General features: G+C 36.7%; 1 protein-coding gene across 1 annotated transcript in view; it reads left to right on the top strand.

Annotated features, from left to right (window-relative positions):
* The window catches only part of MYO6 (myosin VI), a 107686-nt gene that overhangs the window by 67872 nt on the left and 14605 nt on the right, over window positions 1-25209 (top strand). Inside the window, exons 13-28 of the mRNA XM_014949352.1 lie at window positions 5991-6148; window positions 6604-6695; window positions 7146-7218; window positions 8229-8356; window positions 9697-9792; window positions 10790-10963; window positions 14782-14820; window positions 15909-16002; window positions 17957-18087; window positions 18232-18309; window positions 19190-19319; window positions 19796-19886; window positions 21008-21158; window positions 22127-22335; window positions 22710-22788; window positions 24273-24433. Of these exons, the coding sequence (XP_014804838.1) occupies window positions 5991-6148; window positions 6604-6695; window positions 7146-7218; window positions 8229-8356; window positions 9697-9792; window positions 10790-10963; window positions 14782-14820; window positions 15909-16002; window positions 17957-18087; window positions 18232-18309; window positions 19190-19319; window positions 19796-19886; window positions 21008-21158; window positions 22127-22335; window positions 22710-22788; window positions 24273-24433 (1884 nt within the window). The remainder of the gene's footprint in view (window positions 1-5990; window positions 6149-6603; window positions 6696-7145; window positions 7219-8228; window positions 8357-9696; window positions 9793-10789; window positions 10964-14781; window positions 14821-15908; window positions 16003-17956; window positions 18088-18231; window positions 18310-19189; window positions 19320-19795; window positions 19887-21007; window positions 21159-22126; window positions 22336-22709; window positions 22789-24272; window positions 24434-25209) is intronic.

Raw genomic sequence — 25209 nt, 5'->3', positions numbered from 1 at the left:
TTCCTGAAGAAATTAGTTTGAAGACCAAGCAAGGGGGTTTGTTGCAACATTACCAATTAGCTTAGAAATTGGCCAAAATTCTTCTTTGTTCCTTACAAGTAGCTAGGGATGGAGGAGAGGGGGAGAAGGTGGAATGGAGGAAGGAATATATATCTTTTCCTGTTCAGACAAGAATCAGGAGGAGGAAAGAGAGTCCTTTGTCAGTGTGCGGGCCAGAGGAAAGGAGGAGTCGGGGGAAAGCAAGTTCCTGAGGAAGTTACTCACTGTGAGTGTCATTTCTGCTGGATCTACTGCCTCACTGCAATTCCAGCATTATTGTGTGGTTCTGCACTTTGAGCTATGCAAAATCCATTGCAGGGTTACATTTTCTTTCCATGGGTTTCTGCTATGGAATTGAAAATAACAAGAGAGTTTTGTGCCGCCTCTGGAATTCTACTTAATAATGGCAGAATTTGTTATTTTTGAAGAACAGGGCCGTTTTAGAAATCCATGCTCTAGAAGTATGACTGTTTGCCATGTTGTTAAAAAAAAAATAATTGAAAGCATGAATGATTTTAGTGTATTGTATTATGTAATAGGCCTGCAGCTGACATGTGGGAATTAGTATTCTGATCTCTTAAACGTATCAGAATGGAATGTAAAGGTACCTTCCTTCTATTTATAAGAGAAGATTTCTGTCAGTACTCGTTACCTTAAGATAAGTCAGGAGATGCTTAGTGGAAGACAAGATTGTGTGTTAAAGCTAATTACTCTCTAAGGTGATGTAGCTGCAGGTGGCCTGAGTGAAGGGAGTCTCGACTTGCCACTCACGGTAGAAAGTGTTCTATCTCCATCAGTCCCACATTTCTGCCTCAGAAGCACCATCCTTGAAAAAATCCAGAAATAATAAATTAGAGTTAGTGTAGTGCTTGTGAATCCTGGGAAGTGAAGGAAAATGATGCAACGTGGGTAAGCTGTGTAGAGTTAAGGTTTTTTTTTTGGGGACTTGCCAGTTCCTCGGGCTCCCCTCTACAGAAACTACCTGGAGAGGGCGACAGGGCACTCCATCAGTCCCACATTTCTGCCTCAGAAGCACCATCCTTGAAAAAATCCAGAAATAATAAATTAGAGTTAGTGTAGTGCTTGTGAATCCTGGGAAGTGAAGGAAAATGATGCAACGTGGGTAAGCTGTGTAGAGTTAAGTTTTCCTTTTGGGACCTGCCAGTTCCTCGGGCTCCCCTGTACAGAAACCACCTGGAGAGGGCGACAGGGCAGTTCTGCAGCGGTGCCATCTCCAGCCCTGTACTTAGGGCTTAATTAAACAGTTCCTATAAGAGGTATTTTTTAAGTGTTGATTTCCTGTGTACTTGGGAAGTTCCATAACTGGTTATTCACCACTTCAGCTGGACACTCTTACCCTTTGATTATTATTCGTCGCACTTGTAGCACTGGTGGTCCAAGTATATGAGAGGCAAGGTATATGGGGGAAAGTAACACAGAGTGCTACAAGGGGGGAGAGATTTGTTTTATCAAGCCAACTGATTGAAAAAGCTATTTTGAAAAAGTGTAATAGCTTTCAGCACCCAGCCATCATGCTGTATTCTTATGACAGAGGGTTGATGTGATAAAAATCTCGGCATTATTTCTCCCTCTTCCTTCCTGGAAATGTTATCAGTTTGGTTAGCAAAGGCTCTCCCTCTAAAAATCTCTTTATTTTCATTTACTTTAACATTGGATATATCTGTATGTCACAATAAAGTGTTGTGCAAAGCCTTTGTGTACCCATAGTTGATGTAAATTGTAGGCCTTCATTCCATGCACGAAATTTTGATACTGTCATGTCAAGCGGTTATCAGGGTTTCAATTGAAATGTTTTCCCTTTGTATTTATATTTTTTTATTGACAAGTAAAAATCCTTTGGAGAGTTTTTATCTTTGACAGTCTGATTCTGTTCTGGTCTGATTCTGTTCAGGTTAGTGGGAATTTGGCTTTTGAATTCTTTGGCAACGTGATTAGGATCCAAGTGCAATTTGGGAAATGTTATCAGTTTGGTTAGCAAAGGCTCTCCCTCTAAAAATCTCTTTATTTTCATTTACTTTAACATTGGATATATCTGTATGTCACAATAAAGTGTTGTGCAAAGCCTTTGTGTACCCATAGTTGATGTAAATTGTAGGCCTTCATTCCATGCACGAAATTTTGATACTGTCATGTCAAGCGGTTATCAGGGTTTCAATTGAAATGTTTTCCCTTTGTATTTATATTTTTTTATTGACAAGTAAAAATCCTTTGGAGAGTTTTTATCTTTGACAGTCTGATTCTCTTCTGGTCTGATTGTGTTCAGGTTAGTGGGATTTTCACTTTTGAATTCTTTGGCATCGTGATTAGGATCCAAGTGCAATTTGCAATCATCCCATCAAGCTGAAAGTTCATTTTTTCACACTACTTTTGCGATGTTTCTTAAACGCTTCTTTAAGGCTTTATCCTTGTATGAATTGACTTATTCTGGACTTCTACAGATGCTTTCTCAGCTGATAACAGTGTAACTGGTTTTTAGTTTTGCTACTTTTACATGTTAAGCTGAAACCTTTTACATGTTAAGCTGGGAAAAAAAAAAAAAAGGCACCTTGTAGAACGTATTTATCCAGACAATGAGATGGTTAAAGGTGCTTTGAAATATATGCATTATAAGCATGTCTCAGTCACACTGACTTTAAGAAATAGCTAGATATATGCTGTTATATGTATAGCTAAATATATTCTTGCCTGATATTCCCACAGTTTTGGCATGCATTTCATAGGCTTTGAAGTGTGGTTTGTTCTTTTTTTTTTAACTGCTAAACTGGGAATAAGCTTGTAATAAATAAATTCTCATCTCTTTAAAGGCCCCTTTGTTTACAGTGTTTAAAATGAATTCTTATTTTGGGATTGCATCTGACTTTCTCCGTGAGAACACTCCCTTATCTATGTTTTGTTATTTTGCTACTGATTAACTTACAGCCTTATAATTATAGTGATGGCCTTTGTGAAAGCATAAACACAAAGACATCAGAACAAAACTGAACCATGGGTTTTATTGTAATTAGGCACCTCATAAAATAAATAGTTGATTTTTTTTTCATGGATGGGAATGTATACATTTTAAATATATCAAAAAAACAAGTATGAAAACATCTCACTTCTGAGGATAGTGAAACATTATTCTTTCTTTTTACAGGTAGGATAATTAGTCTACCTTGCCAAGATTGTTTCCTACATGGGCCTAGAGCTCAGAGTTTTTTTGTATCCTTAAAAAAAAATAATTGAAAGCATGAATGATTTTAGTGTATTGTATTATGTAATAGGCCTGCAGCTGACATGTGGGAATTAGTATTCTGATCTCTTAAACGTATCAGAATGGAATGTAAAGGTACCTTCCTTCTATTTATAAGAGAAGATTTCTGTCAGTACTCGTTACCTTAAGATAAGTCAGGAGATGCTTAGTGGAAGACAAGATTGTGTGTTAAAGCTAATTACTCTCTAAGGTGATGTAGCTGCAGGTGGCCTGAGTGAAGGGAGTCTCGACTTGCCACTCACGGTAGAAAGTGTTCTATCTCCATCAGTCCCACATTTCTGCCTCAGAAGCACCATCCTTGAAAAAATCCAGAAATAATAAATTAGAGTTAGTGTAGTGCTTGTGAATCCTGGGAAGTGAAGGAAAATGATGCAACGTGGGTAAGCTGTGTAGAGTTAAGTTTTCCTTTTGGGACCTGCCAGTTCCTCGGGCTCCCCTGTACAGAAACCACCTGGAGAGGGCGACAGGGCAGTTCTGCAGCGGTGCCATCTCCAGCCCTGTACTTAGGGCTTAATTAAACAGTTCCTATAAGAGGTATTTTTTAAGTGTTGATTTCCTGTGTACTTGGGAAGTTCCATAACTGGTTATTCACCACTTCAGCTGGACACTCTTACCCTTTGATTATTATTCGTCGCACTTGTAGCACTGGTGGTCCAAGTATATGAGAGGCAAGGTATATGGGGGAAAGTAACACAGAGTGCTACAAGGGGGGAGAGATTTGTTTTATCAAGCCAACTGATTGAAAAAGCTATTTTGAAAAAGTGTAATAGCTTTCAGCACCCAGCCATCATGCTGTATTCTTATGACAGAGGGTTGATGTGATAAAAATCTCGGCATTATTTCTCCCTCTTCCTTCCTGGAAATGTTATCAGTTTGGTTAGCAAAGGCTCTCCCTCTAAAAATCCCTTTATTTTCATTTACTTTAACATTGGATATATCTGTATGTCACAATAAAGTGTTGTGCAAAGCCTTTGTGTACCCATAGTTGATGTAAATTGTAGGCCTTCATTCCATGCACGAAATTTTGATACTGTCATGTCAAGTGGTTATCAGGGTTTCAATTGAAATGTTTTCCCTTTGTATTTATATTTTTTTATTGACAAGTAAAAATCCTTTGGAGAGTTTTTATCTTTGACAGTCTGATTCTGTTCTGGTCTGATTCTGTTCAGGTTAGTGGGAATTTGGCTTTTGAATTCTTTGGCAACGTGATTAGGATCCAAGTGCAATTTGCAATCATCCCATCAAGCTGAAAGTTCATTTTTTCACACTACTTTTGCGATGTTTCTTAAACGCTTCTTTAAGGCTTTATCCTTGTATGAATTGACTTATTCTGGACTTCTACAGATGCTTTCTCAGCTGATAACAGTGTAACTGGTTTTTAGTTTTGCTACTTTTACATGTTAAGCTGAAACCTTTTACATGTTAAGCTGGGAAAAAAAAAAAAAAGGCACCTTGTAGAACGTATTTATCCAGACAATGAGGTGGTTAAAAGTTCCTTGAAATATATGCATTCTAAGCATGTCTCAGTCACACTGACTTTAAGAAATAGCTAAGGAAAAAAAAAAAAAGGCACCTTGTAGAACGTATTTATCCAGACAATGAGATGGTTAAAGGTGCTTTGAAATATATGCATTATAAGCATGTCTCAGTCACACTGACTTTAAGAAATAGCTAGATATATGCTGTTATATGTATAGCTAAATATATTCTTGCCTGATATTCCCACAGTTTTGGCATGCATTTCATAGGCTTTGAAGTGTGGTTTGTTCTCTTTTTTTAAACTGCTAAACTGGGAATAAGCTTGTAATAAATAAATTCTCATCTCTTTAAAGGCCCCTTCGTTTACAGTGTTTAAAAAGAATTCTTATTTTGGGATTGCATCTGACTTTCTCTGTGAGAACACTCCCTTATCTATGTTTTGTTATTTTGCTACTGATTAACTTACAGCCTTATAATTATAGTGATGGCCTTTGTGAAAGCATAAACACAAAGACATCAGAACAAAACTGAACCATGGGTTTTATTGTAATTAGGCACCTCATAAAATAAATAGTTGATTTTTTTTTCATGGATGGGAATGTATACAGGCTTTGAAGTGTGGTTTGTTCTCTTTTTTTAAACTGCTAAACTGGGAATAAGCTTGTAATAAATAAATTCTCATCTCTTTAAAGGCCCCTTCGTTTACAGTGTTTAAAAAGAATTCTTATTTTGGGATTGCATCTGACTTTCTCCGTGAGAACACTCCCTTATCTATGTTTTGTTATTTTGCTACTGATTAACTTACAGCCTTATAATTATAGTGATGGCCTTTGTGAAAGCATAAACACAAAGACATCAGAACAAAACTGAACCATGGGTTTTATTGTAATTAGGCACCTCATAAAATAAATAGTTGAATTGTTTTTTCTGTATGGGATTGTATATATTTTAAATATATCAAAAAAACAAGTATGAAAACATCTCACTTCTGAGGTTAGTGAAACATTATTCTTTCTTTTTACAGGTAGGATAATTAGTCTACCTTGCCAAGATTGTTTCCTACATGGGCCTAGAGCTCAGGTTTTTTGTGTGTCCTTGTTTACAATAATTGAAAAGGCTCTTTTTAACTTTAGGGTCTAATCTCAGCATTTCAGAGTAAGGAATTCTGAACAATAAGATGGGTTTTTTTGTTTTCTAGGGTACCTTTGAAAGTGGAACAAGCAAACAATGCTCGTGATGCCTTGGCTAAAACAGTGTACAGTCATCTGTTTGACCACGTAGTGAACAGGGTAAACCAGTGTTTTCCCTTTGAGTCATCTTCTTTTTTCATCGGAGTTCTAGATATAGCTGGTTTTGGTAAGTATACTTAAAAACAAAATATTAATTTTCCAGTTGTCTGTTGCTGTCACCAATGATTCCATGATAAATCCTGTAATGGAGGGTGGGAGGGTTTTCTTTTTGGCTGGAATGTGTTATGTGGGCTTAAGGAGATCTCAAGAGAGTAGATAAAGTCTTAATTTCCTGAGATAGATAGAAGAATGTAGAGGTCTAGAAGAGGTCTAGAGCTTCTCCTGATGATTGAGTAATGCTAACAAGTGTTAGTGTGAAACTGGGCATCTTCGTAACAGTTTCAGATTCCTGCAGTGTCTTTGCAGACAGAAAGAAACATATGGATCCAAACACATCTTTAATTATTACCACTGTGAAGCTTTTTCTTTCTTCTGTGATTCTATGATATTTTTTTTAGTTACTATGTAATACAAGTTCTTGGAACACTGGTTTTTCATAGAAGTTTAACTTCTGTTTTTCAGAATACTTTGAACACAACAGTTTTGAACAATTCTGTATTAATTACTGTAATGAAAAACTGCAGCAGTTTTTTAATGAAAGGATTCTGAAAGAGGTATGTTACATTTATAATTGTATTTGAGGATTTATTTTTTTAGTAAGGAGATATTTAAGCACTGCTTTCTGTAAGATTGCACATTATGCTTAGATTAAAAAAAATTCAGTTGACAGATTGTTTTCCTGCTGCGTGGTGTCTGGTTGTGCTAGAAAAGAATATGGCTTTTTGAAAACCAACAATCATCTTTTCCCTTTGTCTTTTTTACCACTCATTAAAACAAGGCATCCAGGCACTGCACAGTATCTCATATGTAATGGCAATATTTAATTGCATGGGCCTGTCATTAAGGAGGTGAAGTCTATTAAACTACGGAGGGGAATTTTAAAATGTGTGTTGATCACGCTGTATTTAAAAATGTCTTCATGTTTATTTAGAAAAACATTTTTGGTGAGAAAAAAAATACAGTGAGTGATGGCTTCTCTTTTCAATTACTTTTTTTTTTTAAAGGAGCAAGAACTTTACCAAAAAGAAGGCCTGGGGGTTAATGAAGTGCGCTACGTAGATAATCAGGACTGTATAGGTACGTACGTGTTGACATGGCAAGCTATTTGTTAGTGTCATGGAGAAAATAAGCTTCAAGCAGAAGATGCAAAAGTGATTTTATACTTTTAATAACTGTTGCAGCCTTGTGAATTCTTCCAGCTTCTGTAACATTCCACTTCTGGTTGGGAGTAGAACCATGTTGTCCTACAGTGTGTGATAACTGCAGGCAGGAGTTCTGAATTTCTTCGAAAAGATATTTTTCTTAGGAAACTAATTACAACACCTGAATAGGGTAAATAAAGTGGAGAAGGCTGTGAGGGTGTCGGGGGTGGGTCTTTTTATGGTCTTGTCTAGTCAGGAGAGAAGGATTTTCTACCACTTTTCAAAGTGGGTGAGAAAAATCAAGTTGGTTTCTGTTGAAGTACAATTTTGTGTGAGGTGTTGGACCAGGCCAGTGACAGCAGTGAACATGTGGAAATATTAACTGTCACCAAAAAATAAGCTATTATGTTGACATGGACAATTTTTTAACACTATGGAAAAAGCTTAGAGATAGTCATTAGTATGTTAGAATGTTTTGATGGAGTGGTAGTCATCTCTGTAGCTAAATTAGTGCCTTTTCATGCTGTTAGTTTTAACTTGGTGAAACATGGATGAAAAAAGTTTAAAAAAAACCTCCCAACAATATAAACGATTATCCTTTGAAGACACATGGTTGTACCACAGAAGCATTTAAGCACCTTTTGGGAATTAGACAACTAAATTCAACTTGAGAGCCCGCGTAAAAATCAATCAATCCATGCCTGATCTTTTTTCCCTTGTGTTCTTTGTGTTAGAGTTAGAATTTGGTATGTATAGGATATCGATTAAATCAGCAATTCAGATATGTAGAATTAATTTGCAGTGACTTTCTGTATTTTGTGCTAACAGCTCTCCCTAGATACTGTGATACAGACTCACATCAGTAGCATTCTGAACTTGCAATGCTCAGCTCTGATATGAGGTTATATATCCAATTTTTGTAACCATATTTTGTTTTATTAATAGATTTGATTGAAGCGAAATTAATAGGTGTACTGGATATTTTGGATGAAGAAAATCGTCTTCCCCAACCGAGCGACCAGCATTTTACTTCAGTTGTGCACCAAAAACACAAGGACCATTTCAGACTCTCTGTAGGTTTATTTTTGTTGCCTGTCTTGTTTTAATAAAACAGTTCTTGGAACAGTTGATAGTAACCCTTGAATTTAATGAAAACCTTTCCTAAGAAATCTCATACCACACCAGTCTGCAGAATCCATATTCTTTTGTTAAGGAGAGGGTTGGTTATTAGGTTTATTGAGAAGTTCACTGGAAGCTTAAGTCTTCTAGGAATTCTAATATCCTGCTGAAACTGAAGCCGTATTCTTCACTCACATTTAAGTTTGTTACCATGTAATCCATGAAAAGGAAATAAAACCACATTTTAATTTAGATTATTTAATATCAGATGAACTATTTTGTTGTTCCTTTCAAAAATGGTTTGCTTTGGAGAATATCTGACTCGCGTGGAGTGAGTGTCCAGATGAACTATTTTGTTGTTCCTTTCAAAACTTGTTTGCTTTGGAGAATATCTGACTCACATGGACTTACGTGGAGTGAGTGTTGATCTATTGCTTCAGAGGTGAAAATAGGGAACACAGAAGGAGAGCCTCTTTGTTGTTGTTAATTGTTTAACATACAGCACTCTGTGGAAGACTAATGCAAATTAGTGCAATTTATGGACATGATTTCTGTTGAAATGCAAAGAAAAATAAAAAAAATCTCACCCAAAAACGTTAGTTCCCTGATGAAAAAACACAAGCAAAAGAAGCCAAATAAAATTGTTGCCCACTTAAGTTTCCACTTAATCTTGCTTAACTGGATTGCTGTGCACTGAAACTTTTTTGTTGGTGTGTGTAGTTGCCTTTTAAAAATATACCATCTAAAAACATATTTTAAGCTTCTGTCTAATCCAATTTGTATGACAGGGCTGTTAATCAGCTGTGGAACGAGTGGTATAGCAATTGATGATTAAAGACAAGAAGAAAATCAACTATCTGGTGTGTGTTAGCAATCCTGGTGACTTTCATTTTGAATGTGGAGTATCTAATGGTGGGAATGAGAATGAAATAGATTTTTGGAATATCTTGGTCTGAAGGGGAATGGCATGTATGACAGGGCTGTTAATCAGCTGTGGAATGAGTGGTATAGCAATTGTTGATTAAAGGCAAGAAGAAAATCAACTCTCTGGTGTTAGCAATCCTGGTGACTTTCATTTTGAATGTGGAGTATCTAATGGTGGGAATGAGAATGAAATAGATTTTTGGAATATCTTGGTCTGAAGGGGAATGGCAGTGGTCACCACAGTTGTACTGCAGGAAATCTAGTTTCTAACACGTAGGGCTCCTGGCAGAATCACAGTGATGTTTTAGGAACAAATTTTTCCTTAATCTCTGGTGTAATTCGTCTTTGTAATTCAACTTTTTTATTCCAGATTCCTAGGAAGTCTAAATTGGCTGTTCACAGAAATATCAGAGATGATGAAGGCTTTATTATCCGACACTTTGCAGGAGCAGTGTGCTACGAGACGGTAATTTTACTTACGCAAAACTCTTTTTGTTACAATTTGTATTTTACGTTTTTCAGTGTATATAGGTTAAATAACAAAATTTCCTTTCATCAGAAGAGAAACTCAAAAGTTGATATGTAGTAGCTTTGAAACTAATATTAGGAGTATATGACAGAATTAACACTTTCTATGAACTTCTCAGATTACAGACTGGTTTGGTGACAGGATTTTATGTAAGAGTTTGTGATGGATCTGTAGGTAATGGTGTCTATTAAATATATTGATTCATGATGTACTGCAATTCTTACATCAACGTCTTGGGGAGGGAATCTAATTATGTGATAAATAACTATTGTTAGACTTCAGAGTACCTTGTTGGAAAGAGTGCTTATCCTTATATGCGATCTTCTATTAAAAATCAGATTTTATACTTTCTGTTTTCCATTTCTTCTAGTGATAGAATCATTCATGTAAGATTATGAAATACCCAAAATTGTTACTCTCAAAATACATTGCTGATTGTTGTACTTTTTTCACTATTCATCATGCAAAAACATTGAAGCACCTGAAGCTAATATCCGAAACCTAATTTTTTTGGAAATAAAGAGTTTAGGATAAACAGAAGATCCATAACGCTTCATTGTTCTGGTCTGTAACTCCAGTTTCTGTAACTCTACTTTTGAAGATGGGGGGTTTTTTTGTGTGCTGAGTGCTGGAAGTGGAAACTAGGAGGATAATCATTGACAAAAACACAAGCCATCTCGAAAAGGCATAAACCTTCCCTTGGGTTTCATGATTTCAACATCCCTCAAATTTAAGAATACCTTTTCTCTCTGTCAGTAGTGTTTGTGCATCCAGTTAAAAAGTTGTTTGAAATAATGTTTGAATGTTTACCCCACATATTCTTGCTGATTTTTGAATTAAGTATATAACATTGTTTTCTTTAATTTTCTTTAAGACTTAAGTAACTGGGGCAGTGGAACAAATGTGCTATTATTTTTTGGGGTTGTCTTTTCAGATGCAATTTGTGGAAAAAAACAACGATGCTTTGCACATGTCCCTTGAATCTCTCATATGTGAATCCAAGGACAAGTTTGTTCGACAGCTGTTTGAATCTAACACCAACAACAACAGGGATCCCAAACAAAAAGCTGGGAAGCTTAGTTTCATCAGTGTGGGAAACAAATTCAAGGTAACATAATATAGCAAAGAATCTTAGCTTTTTGTATTAGATGCCACGTTTGAGTTACCTGAAATAAGTAGAACCAAAGGTTGGGAGAAGTAGTGGTAACTTGAGATTCATACAAGGAAAATTCTGTTAAATAGACCTTTTTTCTATTGAATTATAAGAAACCAGTATATTTAAGCTATGTGCTATGTGTTTCTGTCAAAAAGATGTTTCATAATAGTCCTTACAGTGTTTATACAGTAATTTTTAAGTCAGAATTTTGCAAACCACATGGAAGTCTTTATTCAAAAGGTTTAAAGTCTTGAGATCTGATTTTGGATTCAGTGGACTTTAAGGGGTTCTAAAATGTGACAAAATGTGGCACTTTGTCACATTTAATTGTGCGTTCTAGAAGATGTATTGATTTGCTACAGTTTGCCATTCTCAAAACTCAATACCAAACCTAACTGCTGTTTTACCTCTTCTAAATTACAGTCATGGATTTCACAGAAAGATGTTCGTTGCGCTGAATGTTTCCTTTCTCAATACCTGACTCTGATGCTTCTCCTCGTTTTCTCCTTTCTTGTACTTGTTGTAAAGCTGACCTTCAAACTTTGTCCTCTCCAAATCTTTTCTACCTCCTTTTCTCAATCAGCAGTTTTATTTTAGCTGGTCTGTTCCAGCTCAGGATGGCTAGAAAGAGAACTGTAGGGGGATTAAGAGATGAAAAGCAGGCACAACCGTGGGCCGCAGGTAAATTTTTCAATCTCCTGGATTTACTGTTGGTCGAGCTGCTGCAATTTCAGCCAGAGCTCTTCTCCAGAGAGCTGGGCCAGATCCAATGAAGGATTTGTAACCCTTTTTGGTACACTACCTTACCTAGGGCACCCAAAACCCCACATCACCTTCCTGGCAAGACTCCTTCCGCAGTCCCTGGGGAAAGCAGGGATCTTAGACAACCCAAAAGAACTTCATGTGGAGTGAAGTTCTTCGAGCTGGGCCAGATCCAATGAAGGATTTGTAACCCTTTTTGATACACTACCTTACCTAGGGCACCCAAAACCCCAAAACTTCATGTGGAGTGAAGTTCTTGTATTCTGCCAATAGCAGAAGAGCGTGTCTACATCTCTGCTCTGTGTCAAGGTGAAGTGCTGAATCAGGAATGCAAGATAAATTCCTTCTTGCATAATTGTGTCTCGTGGCTGGTGTTCAGAACTGTTCCTCAAAAAATGCAGGGGCTGAAGAACAGGCAGGATATGGTACAGCACTTGCTTCTTGTCTAGCAAAAGTGTTCTGCTTCAGGTCTAGACTGCTTTCAGTGGTTTATGTCTGCAGTATTTCCTGTGGCACCAAGTCATTGGTGAGTCTGACACAGGGCTTTCTCCTTATCCCCTTCTGGAGATGGCTTGTTATATAGCCAACAATTACATTTTGAGAGGGCCAGGAAAAGTAGGAGACAGAGCCTGACTTGTAAGGTAGTGGCTTTGGTGTTTAGCTGGGGTCTGGGCAGCCTGCTCTCATGAGTTTTGCTGACACTTATTTCCTCCTCCTCCTCCTTATTACATAGTGGTGGTAGAATGGAACTGTGGTAATTGGTTTCATACAAAATCCAGGATCAGAAGACAGACTGAAAAATAGAATTAGAGATAAGCCACGTCCTGAGCAAGCCCTGCAACCCTGAGTCTGTTGTAGGTGAAGCTAGGATCTATTGGTTTTTTTAGAAGTGTGGGATCTCTGAGATAATCTACGCTTTTTTTCATCTGGGTTCTGAATTCCTCCTGGATTTAGCACCCCACATCCAATAGATTTGGGCACTGTCCAAGGAGGCTGAAGTAAAAAGGGAGGCATTTTTAAAGTTAAGCAGTAGTTGAGTGGGGAACTTTTTGGATTGCCTTTTGGACTTTGGTGTTCACCTCTGCACCTAAAACATGACTAAAGTCTTCTTTGGATCTGGCCCATCGATCTGTAATTCTTTTGATGTTTTTCAAATTTCATGGCATTTTGAATGTTTGTGTTACTTCCAGTGATTTATTTAGTGTTACCTTCCCAGACACAACATGTGCTGCTGATGAACACTAATAGCCTTGAAAATTTCACTTTAGATGACATCAGAATCAGTTCTGTTATCTTAGGAGAGATTTCATCTTTAAGAATAAGAATTCTTAGTGCCTCAATATGTGAGTCTGTCTCGAATTCTTCTAATTACATCATCAGATGGTGTTGTAGGGACTTCTCTATATGAAATCCTTCACACGTCCCTTCCTTATAAGTAATTAAAATTAATTCACATAAACTGGTTGAGAAAATAATGACTAATTAGTTCACCAGATCTACTCAAGAATCTTTGGGATAATTTTCCTTAACACAGTAGTAAAGGCTTAAATTGTATTCAAAGAGCAGTAGTTTTAGCAATGTTTTATTCATGTGAGCATTTCATTAGTGAAATTTACCTGAGAGTGGCTCTGGCTTAATTCTTACCAAGTCACAGAGCATAAGGAAGGGCTATTTTTCCTCTAACAGAAGTGTGTTTTATTGATGGAAATTAGGCTGTCTCCTCCAAATTTAAGTGTTTCTGACTTAAGAAAACATAGAGGTTATATTCAAGTAGATGCAGAGAGTGTAAGTGGGCACTGAGCAGGAGGGTATTAGTGTTTGTCAGGCTTCTTGTGACACTCCTCCTTTCTTTCTAACCATATGCATGACAAGTTTAAAAAACCTCAAACCAATTTTATCCACTGGAAGGGTGACTGGCAGCTCTGGGTGATGCATATTGCCCATCCAAATTTGGTTTCTTGGATTCTAGGTTATAAAAAAAGAAAGATCTCGTTAGAAAAAATCAGTCAAAAGTCACATTGTTTCAATTTTGGTTCAAGTGTAGAAAATGAAGAGTATGTTAGGACATACAGAATTTTGTCTTACTTCAGTCTATATACTTAATGCTTGCTAGTTAACTTTCTAGTTCTGGCACAGCAGTAATCTATGTGGTAAAACTGACACATCTGTAAAGTATAACTCTTTTCCTGATGTGGTTCTGGACTATTTTAAGTCCCTACCAATGACATTCAGTAGCAACTGTAACTCATATTCCCTGGTCACCTCATGTCTCTGGTGATCCTATGGACTTGCCCCCAGATGATCATAGGACTGTGATCTTTTCTTCTCTCAGTATGTCTAAATCCAGCCCCCGTAAATGTGACTTTTAAAATTATACTCTGTCATCAACAGAGAATTAAAATGTTGGAAGTTTGGAATTAAAAAGAGATTATGCAAGTTCATTGACTGAAATGTTGACTTAGCTTCAAAAAAAACCCCAAGAAAACCCTGAGCATACATGCTTTCTGTGTTAAATAATTAACATAGACTGAAATGTTGACTTAGCTTCAAAAAAAAACAACAGGAAAACCCTGAGCATACGTGCTTTCTGTGTTAAATAATTAACATGCAAATATATATTTGTTATAGATTAAATTGGGGCTTTCACAAATTCTCAGTGTAATTTTTGAAAATTAGTGCTGTTCAGTCTCATGTTCTTTATAATTTCATTACATAGCCATTACCTCCTTTATTTCCCCAAATGGCCTTACACTTTTTTTTGGTAACTATGTTGTGGTAAGTCACTAATCCATTCAGCATTGTTGTACACTCAAACACCAGCAGTTTCCTCAGGACCATTCATGCACTTGCATGATTTTGTCTGTTAAAATTCGTGAAGGTTTGATTTACCAGTTGTGTTTGATTTACTAACAGTGACCATGCATGCAGGAATGCTGCACCACTATTCTCTGTGTATATTTCTGTAGTTGTTGTGGTAAGACTCTTGAAATACCTGTTTTCTTTTACAGACTCAGTTAAATTTGCTTCTTGAGAAGCTTCACAGTACTGTAAGTATATATATATGTATAAATATAGACACACAGACACACATGCATAATTTTCTGACATAAGTCATAATCGATTATCTCAACAATATGTTTTATAATTAATGTGGTAAATAATTGCTTTAATTAAGTGACACTTGAAATGTCTTGTTATGCAGGTGATAATTATTGTTACGTTTAACAAAAAGTTCTAGAAAGAAAGTTGCACATTTTGAGCAAAGAATATGAAATCTGTCTGAGCTCCAGTCTCCCTTTTTTGTCACTTTTACTTCCCTCCATTCGCTGGTGATCGTTGATGACTAGTTTGCAGAAGATGTAGAGATTTATTTAGAAATTAGGCAGATAATTTCTTATTAACTTCTGTTTTCAGATTCTGTAATGCTATTTAAAGTAAAATGTTTCATTTCACTTTTGTGATAGGCTGTAAATGGTCAAAGAACCTGATACCCCCAATGAGTCTTTGCTAATTTAGCTGGTGCAATTTGATAGTTTGTGGAATTCTCCATCTAGTTCAACATACCTGTTCTTTTTAGCAAGTAGGAGCACATTCTTATGTCTCTGGACCACACGGTCTAGGTCTGACCAATTCTAGACAAAAGGTTGTGCTCTGTCAAAACAAGAAAAATGGGGGAGAAGCATGTGGCATGGTTCCAGCATCAGGAGGCCATCAGACTGTTGGCTTGTGTGAGCTCTGGAGGACTGAAGCTTTTAGGTGATGTGACTGTAGAAGCTCATGAGAGTAGCAGAATCTGGACTGCTGAAGCGTGCTTAGGTGGCACTCATGTTAAGAAGAATGCTTGAGTGAAAACTCAAAAGCTGAGGATCCAATTAATAGCTTGAGCCCTGAGATCAGTTACGCTGTGGCTGAAACGGAAACCTGATATATGAGAGGAAAACAATGTCAGCATTTTTCTTTTTTTTTTAATCTTTTTTTTTTTTTGCCCCTATATATATGAGAGGAAAACAATGTCAGCATTTTCCTCTTTTTTTAATCTTTTTTTTTTTTTCCCCACCCATAATTCTTAAATCACTAACTATTATTTCAGGTTTAAAAATGTGTAGATTCTGCTAACTTCTTATTTTGTTAACAGGGGTCTAGCTTTATTCGCTGCATCAAACCCAATTTGAAGATGACAAATCACCATTTTGAAGGAGGCCAGATCCTCTCCCAGCTTCAGTGTTCAGGTAATGCATGCCTCTGGTGTTTCCCCCTCTGTTCATCACTTCAGGCATTATAGATTGACCTCACCCATAATTCTTAAATCACTAACTATTATTTCAGGTTTAAAAATGTGTAGATTCTGCTAACTTCTTATTTTGTTAACAGGGGTCTAGCTTTATTCGCTGCATCAAACCCAATTTGAAGATGACAAATCACCATTTTGAAGGAGGCCAGATCCTCTCCCAGCTTCAGTGTTCAGGTAATGCATGCCTCTGGTGTTTCCCCCTCTGTTCATCACTTCAGGCATTATAGATTGACCTCTGTTTGAAATATGTGAGGTGGAAGCAATATTTCCTTGCTTGAGCTGTTACTTTCTAGAAGGTAGCTTATTTATGCCTTACGAACAGTTATTTAGATTCTTAGTAACTTAGGTCTTATTTTAGACAACAGAACCCTAGAAATAATTAATCTGAACAGCCATAGGGTCTCTTTTTTGCAAAAAGTGTGTTTGAAATATGTGAGGTGGAAGCAATATTTCCTTGCTTTGAGCTGTTGCTTTCTAGAAGGTAGCTTATTTATGCCTTACAAATAGTTACTTAGATTCTTAGTAACTTAGGTCTTATTTTAGACAACAGAACCCTAGAAATAATTAATCTGAACAGCCATAGGGTCTCTTTTTTGCAAAAAGAGTTGATGTAATTTCCATTGACTATTTTTCCGTTGATTATAATGAGAGTTCAGACAGCAGCTGCGTGTCAGAAGCCAGGTAGCCATGTATTGGTGAGAGGAAAACAATGTCAGCATTTTCCTCTTTTTTTAATCTTTTTTTTTTTTTCCCCACCCATAATTCTTAAATCACTAACTATTATTTCAGGTTTAAAAATGTGTAGATTCTGCTAACTTCTTATTTTGTTAACAGGGGTCTAGCTTTATTCGCTGCATCAAACCCAATTTGAAGATGACAAATCACCATTTTGAAGGAGGCCAGATCCTCTCCCAGCTTCAGTGTTCAGGTAATGCATGCCTCTGGTGTTTCCCCCTCTGTTCATCACTTCAGGCATTATAGATTGACCTCTGTTTGAAATATGTGAGGTGGAAGCAATATTTCCTTGCTTGAGCTGTTACTTTCTAGAAGGTAGCTTATTTATGCCTTACGAACAGTTATTTAGATTCTTAGTAACTTAGGTCTTATTTTAGACAACAGAACCCTAGAAATAATTAATCTGAACAGCCATAGGGTCTCTTTTTTGCAAAAAGAGTTGATGTAATTTCCATTGACTATTTTTCCGTTGATTATAATGAGAGTTCAGACAGCAGCTGTGTTTCAGAAGCCAGGTAGCCAGGTATTGGTATATAAATTTAGATTTCCTGGCCTGGAGCTGACTCTCATCCCTCTGTGGTGCCCACAATGGTAATAGGGCAGCAGTTCAGTCCACAGCAATAGAATTCCTTTAAATTACTGTGGCAGTTGAAGTGTTAGATACTGCTGTGTACATGTAGAGGCAGTCAATATTACCTGAAATATCTAATAATTGAAACTCCTGGCTTTTCTTATTTTTAAAAATATTTTTATTAAAAATATTTTTATTTTTAAAATAATGTTTTAATTTTTTTATTTAAAAATAATTTTTAATTTTTTTTTACTTTAAAAATGAAAATGCCAAGTCTGCTAAGAAGAAAAAAGAATATTTAGAAGAAATATTAGAAAAAAATCCTCAGCATGGTTGAGTGTTACTCACCTCTCAAATAAGGAGAAAATTGTATGTGCTCCTCTCATCCCTTCGGTATGAACATTTTGTGAATGATCACATAATCAAGAAATATTAGAGGCTGGATCAAGTCCCAGATGAACTTTGTGGTTTAGCCAGAACGATGTCTTTGAGGCTTATGTCATGAACTACTGCTTATTATAAAAATCACTGCTCCCTTTTCATTTTACTGATACCAGCGTTTGTGCGTGTGTTCCTCTGACTGTAGGAATGGTGTCTGTTCTGGATTTGATGCAAGGTGGTTTCCCTTCACGAGCTTCATTTCATGAGCTCTATAACATGTACAAGAAATACTTGCCTGAGAAATTGGCTCGACTGGATCCTAGGCTTTTTTGCAAGGTAAGAAAGAAATTATTTCTTCTGTGTCATCCAGGACAGAAGATGTGTTGTGGGTAGGGGTTTTGTATTTTTTGAACTCTTTTTTTTGGTTTTTTTTTTTTGAAATGAGGCAGAATATAAACCTGACTGTTCTCTGTGTTTCAGGCACTATTTAAAGCCTTGGGACTGAATGAAAATGACTACAAATTTGGGTTAACCAAGGTGTTTTTTAGACCCGGCAAGGTAATGTTTCTCTTGGAGCTGATGAATGTGAATCTTAGAATAATTTTGGTTGGAGGCTCTGGTGGCATTGCTCAACACGTTGCTAAAAGTGTGACTAACTTAATTTAAGTTGCCCACAGATTTTTGTAAATACTCTTCATTCTCTGTGAAAAAATAGATATAATAATTGATATGATTAGTTTGATGGAAGGTAACACAATGTATTCCTAATGCAATGTTTGTAGTCCCAGACATTCTACTAGTCACTTAAGACTTTTCTTGACTGTTAAAAAGTTAATGTTTCAGAGCAAAGGGAAAATATTTTCAAGTAAAATCTGTTTATAACTGAAATACCTTTCTGTGATTCCAAGCATGGCTGCTACTGTGCAGAGGAAGAGGGTGAACAGGGAGCTGTTGTGACTGGAAAGGAAAATTACCATAGACCCAGAAGAATGTTCTTACAGTCACAATTTCTGAAAAGAAGTAGTGCAGGATTTTCAGAAATGGTTGCCTTTAGTTGAACTCTTATTTTAGAGTTAAAAAAGGCCAGAGTAAATGTTCAGGATGTAGAGAAACAATTAGTGTTTAAGAATTTTGTCAATAAATGTGTTTAGTAATTAGTAAGTAGTAAGGGCTTGGATTATTCAAAATGCTAAGTGTTGCACAGCAGTTAAAAAAAAAAACCACCAAACAAATCCCCCCAGTAGTCATTTCTGTTATCATTAAAGACTAAAGTGATGACAGACATACCTGCTCACTTGAACTAATTGAAGGCTGATATAGTGACATACAGATTATATTAAAAATATTTTACCTTTTTAACTCGCCACGTGCTTGAATAAGAATGTTTAACATTCTCTGTTCTCCTAATCTGTAAAACATTTTTTATTTCTTTCTTTAGTTTGCAGAGTTTGATCAGATAATGAAGTCTGATCCGGATAACTTAGCAGAGCTGGTGAAACGAGTGAATCGCTGGCTGATCTGCAGTCGTTGGAAAAAAGTTCAGTGGTGTTCGCTCTCGGTGATTAAATGTATGTATTTTCTGGTTTATTGATTCAAAATGTTTGTTACAAATATATCTCCATCACTGATGGGGTGCTGTTTGTTGCTGGTTATACTGAGGCAGACAGAATTTGTGAATTCTCATCGCGTAGTATTCAGACCTCAGAAATTGTAACACTGAAATCGTGGGTTTGACCTAGACATTTATGCTGGTTAGTGTATTTTTTCAGAAAGGTAGGACAAAAAGTCTGTCACTGTGTCCGAAAACTAGAAACTCAGGGAAATAATATGCTGGTTTGTTGTGCCTTACTTTTGTGTGTGTTTTATGTAAAACTAGAAGCAAATTTTATCCCCAGAATAAAGTTGAAATAGATACGCAAAGAGTAGATTGCATCTTTGGGATCCCCTAAGCCCATACAGTTTTGAGCCATCAAATGTGTGAGTATTGGACGAGTTGTGTTAAATTGTATAAACTGCTAAGACTCTATCTTCTGTGTGTTTACAGTGAAAAATAAGATAAAATATCGAGCCAGTGCCTGCATTAAAATCCAAAAGACTATTCGTATGTGGCTTTGCAAAAGAAAGCACCAACCACGGTAAGAGGATATTCCTTGGTTGAAGAAAATGGGTTTTTAATAATAGTTTCTTGTGAATGTTAAGAGATTTACTATGCTTAACTGAATATATCTGAAGTCATAGGATGATGCTAAGTACGACTGAAAGAGATTTTGAGAGGTGCTGTTCCTCCTCTTTGCCAAGGATGAATAGACTAAATCTGAACCTTTCCAAAGGGGTGTTTGTTTAGCTCTTTGTTCATAAAATCCCCCAGTGATAGCCTAGTTATCAGAAATCCTTAGTTAAGTATCTCTAAATGAAATTTAAGCTCATTAATTTTAGTCCTTCCTTTACGGGCCCCCTTTATATTTTATCCTAAAAATAGTTGTGTGTTCTGTCTGTCTTGTCTCCTCTTGAAATTAATAATTCCATTAGCTTTAATCTGACTACATGAAATACCGATGGAAAACCCGCTTGGGTTATTAAGCTCTGCTGACACCTTGTTGTTCTTTGGTAGAGATCTGACTCTGTTCTTTAATGATGGTGTTCTTATAAAATGTTTTTTTACATCCTTCAATAGTTATGTTTCATTTTTGGCACTTCTTACCACGTCCCTATATTTTTCAGCTGCCCTACACTCATCTTCAATGACTTGATTTAGTTTCTGCTTTTTGTGTGGTGTTTTCCTGAATCCCAGTTCAGCGATTTCTGTCTTGAAAGGCTGTCCCTGCAGAGCTGTAACTTGTATGTGTGGCCTTCAGTATTAGTTCTTTAAAAAGCTCCAAGTTTTCCTGGACTCTTACTGTTTAGACTTTTTTTCCCCCCTGTGGGGTCTGATGGCTGGGTAGTGAGGTTTTATCTGATTCAAGTGCTCTGAAAAAAACAAACACAACACCACACATTAATTCTCAAAATAAAAATGAATTTTTCCATTTTGAGTCACTGTCTGGTAATCAGTTTTAATTATTATTTGCAAAAGGCTCCACTGCTTAGTTACTTCATATGATAATGTTTGAATTTCAAACAAAAACAGGGTGAGTTTTATCAGCAGGTGTAACTCACTCCCTTGTCTACTTCTTTAATGTGAACAGTTAGTGGTAGTTTTTAAAATATCACCTTGTAAAAAATCTCCAGATACAAATAAAGTGTCTTACCTTTGCAGCATTGATGGGCTGATAAAAGTGCGTACCCTGAAGAACAGACTTGGTAAATTTAATGAAGTAGTGAGTGCTCTGAAGGAGGGGAAGGCAGAGACAAGCAAGCAGGTCAAGGAGCTGGAGTGTTCCATTGATGCTTTGATGACCAAAATTAAGGTAAGATAACAATTAGAGAAATAGTTTCTTATTGCTGGAATCTTTTAAAAAACTTAGTCTAAAATAGAAGGCCTATGTGTTTTCCTTAATAGAAAAGACATTTTCATATAGAGGTCTTAATTCTCAGAGGCAGTGGGTAAATCCTGATTAAAGTTATTTGTGACTGTGACTGAAGTGACTCCTGAACTTGTGTATATACTTCTAGGCTTTGGTATTATTATCCGTGTGTTAAAATGGGCATGGGAGAATTTAAAGCAAAAATGCATGTTGATATTGTGAGACAAGTGTTGTTAATAATCTGCTGGTTGCCTTTATTATTGGAATAATGCATGTTAGCAGTATTTTAAATTAATCAGGGCTGAAATGCTCAAGGGTTTATGGAATGAAGAGATTTATATTCCAGCTATTAGTAGCCATCAGTGTGAACTGTAAAATGAAATTAAATTGTAGCTATCAATGAGGTTTGAAGACACATGTAGCAAAGGCTGGTGTTTTAAGTATTTTCAACCTGTCACTGGCTACTAATACCTTTTTTAAAAAAGTCCCAGTACGGTCCAGTACTTTTTCTGAGTGCCAGCACATGGAATAAGAGAAACTCCTCTGTGCTTTGACACAGAGAGTCCTTAGTTTTCATCTTAGCTTGATGAGAATTAACTTCTGCTGCTTAAAACTACAAGGTCTACAAAATGAAGGCATAATTTAAAGAGAACTCATGTTTGACTTCAGTGATAAAATTGAGATTATTTTGTGTGGTTTTAGATGAGAGAGGGGAGTCATGGATCTCCAGGGTTTTAGGAAGGAAGGGAAGGATGTGCTCAAGCTCCCCCACTCTGAAGTGTGTATCTATAATTATATATAATTATACTGCTCAGTGCTCTCATTTCACTTAGCATTTTTTCAATGTACATTTTTTTAAAAGTGAAGTAAAAATGTGAAAGAAACTAATCCCCTGTTATTTAATTTTGCAGACCACTATAATGACTAGGCAACAGATACAGAAAGAATATGATGCTCTGGTTAGAAGCTCCGAGCAGCTTCTGAGCGCGCTGCAGAAGAAGAAGCAGCAAGAGGAGGAAGCAGAGAGGCTGCGGCGCATCCAGGAGGAAATGGAAAAAGAAAGAAAGAGGCGTGAAGAGGAAGAACAAAAACGAAGGAAGGAAGAGGAGGAAAGGCGTCTGTGAGTCTTGAAGAAGTTATTGGCTATAGAATGAGAAGGAAATAGGAAAGGCATTTTAATGAGATCGGTTTTAATACTCCTGTGCTTAAAGAGCACCACTTGGATTGTACTGCTGGTGTGCTGTGCGGGGTTAAAACGCTCCCTTTCCCAGTGATTTGTAAGATCAGTGTGGTCAGAACAGGGTTTGGAAGAAATGATACGATGCAGCCAAGAGCACAGATGGACTTGGAAGGTTTCTTGACTTAAATGTAGTGTTCTGTCACCAATACTGGCTTCTGCATTACCATTCGGTTTTATGGAAGATCCTTTCCTGTCTCTTGTTGACTTACATCGTAATAACGTGTTTTCATTTCCCTCCTCCTCTTTTGTAATAGGAAATCTGAGATTGAGGCAAAGAGAAAACAGGGAGAAGAAGAGAGAAAAAGGAGGGAAGAGGAAGAAAAGCGGATGCAGGTTAGTGCTTTAGCTGGATGGGTCTTTGTGGTTTTTTGGGTTTTGGGTTTTGGTTTATTTTTTTTTTTTGTTAGGTTTTATAAAATCTTTTTCACAGCTTAGGTTCTCCACTAAATCTAACGGCTTCATTTTATAAAGGCGTAGTGTGGTCAGAACAGGGTTTGGAAGAAATGATACGATGCAGCCAAAAGCACAGATGGACTTGGAAGGTTTCTTGACTTAAATGTAGTGTTCTGTCACCAATACTGGCTTCTGCATTACCATTCGGTTTTATGGAAGATCCTTTCCTGTCTCTTGTTGACTTACATCGTAATAACGTGTTTTCATTTCCCTCCTCCTCTTTTGTAATAGGAAATCTGAGATTGAGGCAAAGAGAAAACAGGGAGAAGAAGAGAGAAAAAGGAGGGAAGAGGAAGAAAAGCGGATGCAGGTTAGTGCTTTAGCTGGATGGGTCTTTGTGGTGGTGGATTTTTGTTGGTTTTTTTTTTTTTTTGTTAGGTTTTATAAAATCTTTTTCACAGCTTAGGTTCTCCACTGAATCTAACGGCTTCATTTTATAAAGGCGTTTAATTTGGAAAGCAAAATCTTTTTCACAGCTTAGGTTCTCCACTAAATCTAACGGCTTCATTTTATAAAGGCGTGTCTCAGAGTCATCCATAAATGTTACTTTAGTAGTAAATGTAAGTTAAAAATCACGATTAGGGCATCCTGAGAGAGCTCCCATGTTTCTAGTCCACATGGCATGTTCTAGAAATAGTTTTGCTCTGCAGAGGCAGTGTACCTGGATTGCTTCTGCATTGCACTAAGTCGGAATTTTACCATTTTGCTTAAATTCCAAGCCAGATCAGGTTCCACAGAGGATTCCAGTGTTTGTTTTGATCCCTTTTCAAAATGACCCATGGACACAAAGCAACCCCTATTGCGGAGTCCTGAAACACCACGTACAGAATCTCGAGGGAGTGTTGTGTCAGTGCTCTGGGGGAGTAACCATATTGCTCTGTGCCATCTGAGTTTTAATGATTCAAAAATCTTTTGAAGTGTAATTTTCATAATAGCTAACAAAAAGCTTCATGTGTTTTTTAAATAAGGAAGAATTGATTGGCAATTAATTTGGAAAGGTAATACTAGGATTTTTGTTGGTTTTTTTTTTTTTTTGTTAGGTTTTATAAAATCTTTTTCACAGCTTAGGTTCTCCACTGAATCTAACGGCTTCATTTTATAAAGGCGTTTAATTTGGAAAGCTAATACTAATGGTGGGTAATAATGATTTGATAAACTATATGAAAACCAAGATGCGATCTGTAGCCCTTTTGTTTTTCTTATATCAAACTAAATACTTGACGCTGTTACTTTCCCAGGTCTGTAAATTTGGCATGTTTTGAAAACTAGAAATATACGACTTGGCATATTTTTATAATCATTTGCTTCTGTGGCATTTTGGGTTCGATTGGCTAAGGTAAAAGGTGTGGTTTTTCACAAAACAGGCTGAAATTGAGGCTCAGCTGGCAAGAGAGCGAGAAGAGGAGACCCAGCACCAGGCAGTGCTGGAACAGGAACGTCGGGACCATGAACTTGCAATGAGGATTGCCCAGAGCGAGGCAGAACTCATCAGTGATGAGGCTCAGCTGGATTTGGGATTGCGCAGGTATGGGCTTCAGTAGTGACATTTCTCTCTGGTTTTTGATTTGGTTTGGGGTGGTTTTTTTGGTCTTCTACCCTGATCCTTTGAGAAGATTGTTGATTTTACATAATTACATAATTTTGTAGTAATTAATGAACCCTTTAAGTCAGTGTATTGGAATATTTTTCAATGTGTAATTTTTAGAAATAGATTGCTTTTGCTTAAAAACTCTCCATTTTCCTTCTTGCTGCACCAGTAATCTAGTGGGTGCTTGTGAATCCGACTGCAGTTTTCTCTTTGAGTTCTGGCAAAGATGGACAACCAGCTGAAACTATCACTTTTATGACTCATTTAAAGTAGTGAATGGAATTTCTTCAGTGGCAAGTAGTAATAAAATACACCCTTTCTGCTATGATGGTTCCAGTAGAATAGTGTGAATTTGTATGTGGTTTTTTTAAACAAGAAAATCACAGTTATTTCTGTGTCCTGACTCGTAAGTTTTTTAAAGTGGAATGAATATATTTAACATAGATGTGTTTGAAAATTAGATGTTGTCTTAAACATATTGGTTTGATATTTGTTTGAACTTTTTGATGTGTCACAAGAAGTGCTTGGCTTTTGGGACACAGATCCCTGCTGCCTGCAAACCAAGAGCTCTTCATATGGGAAGGGTGATGACTTAGAAGCAACTTAGAAGTTCCTGTAAAAATAGTACTTAATGGTCAAATTGCATAAAGGGCCCTACAAACATGATCATTGGTGACTTCATGGTGCTGGTCTACTCAGGATGATGTTATTGA

The sequence above is a fragment of the Calidris pugnax genome, unplaced genomic scaffold, assembly GCF_001431845.1.
Source record: "Calidris pugnax isolate Ruff unplaced genomic scaffold, ASM143184v1 scaffold132, whole genome shotgun sequence".
NCBI classification, from domain to species: Eukaryota; Metazoa; Chordata; class Aves; order Charadriiformes; family Scolopacidae; genus Calidris; species Calidris pugnax.
Note: the sequence above shows the minus strand (reverse complement) of the source record. Positions and strands in the feature narration are given on the sequence as shown.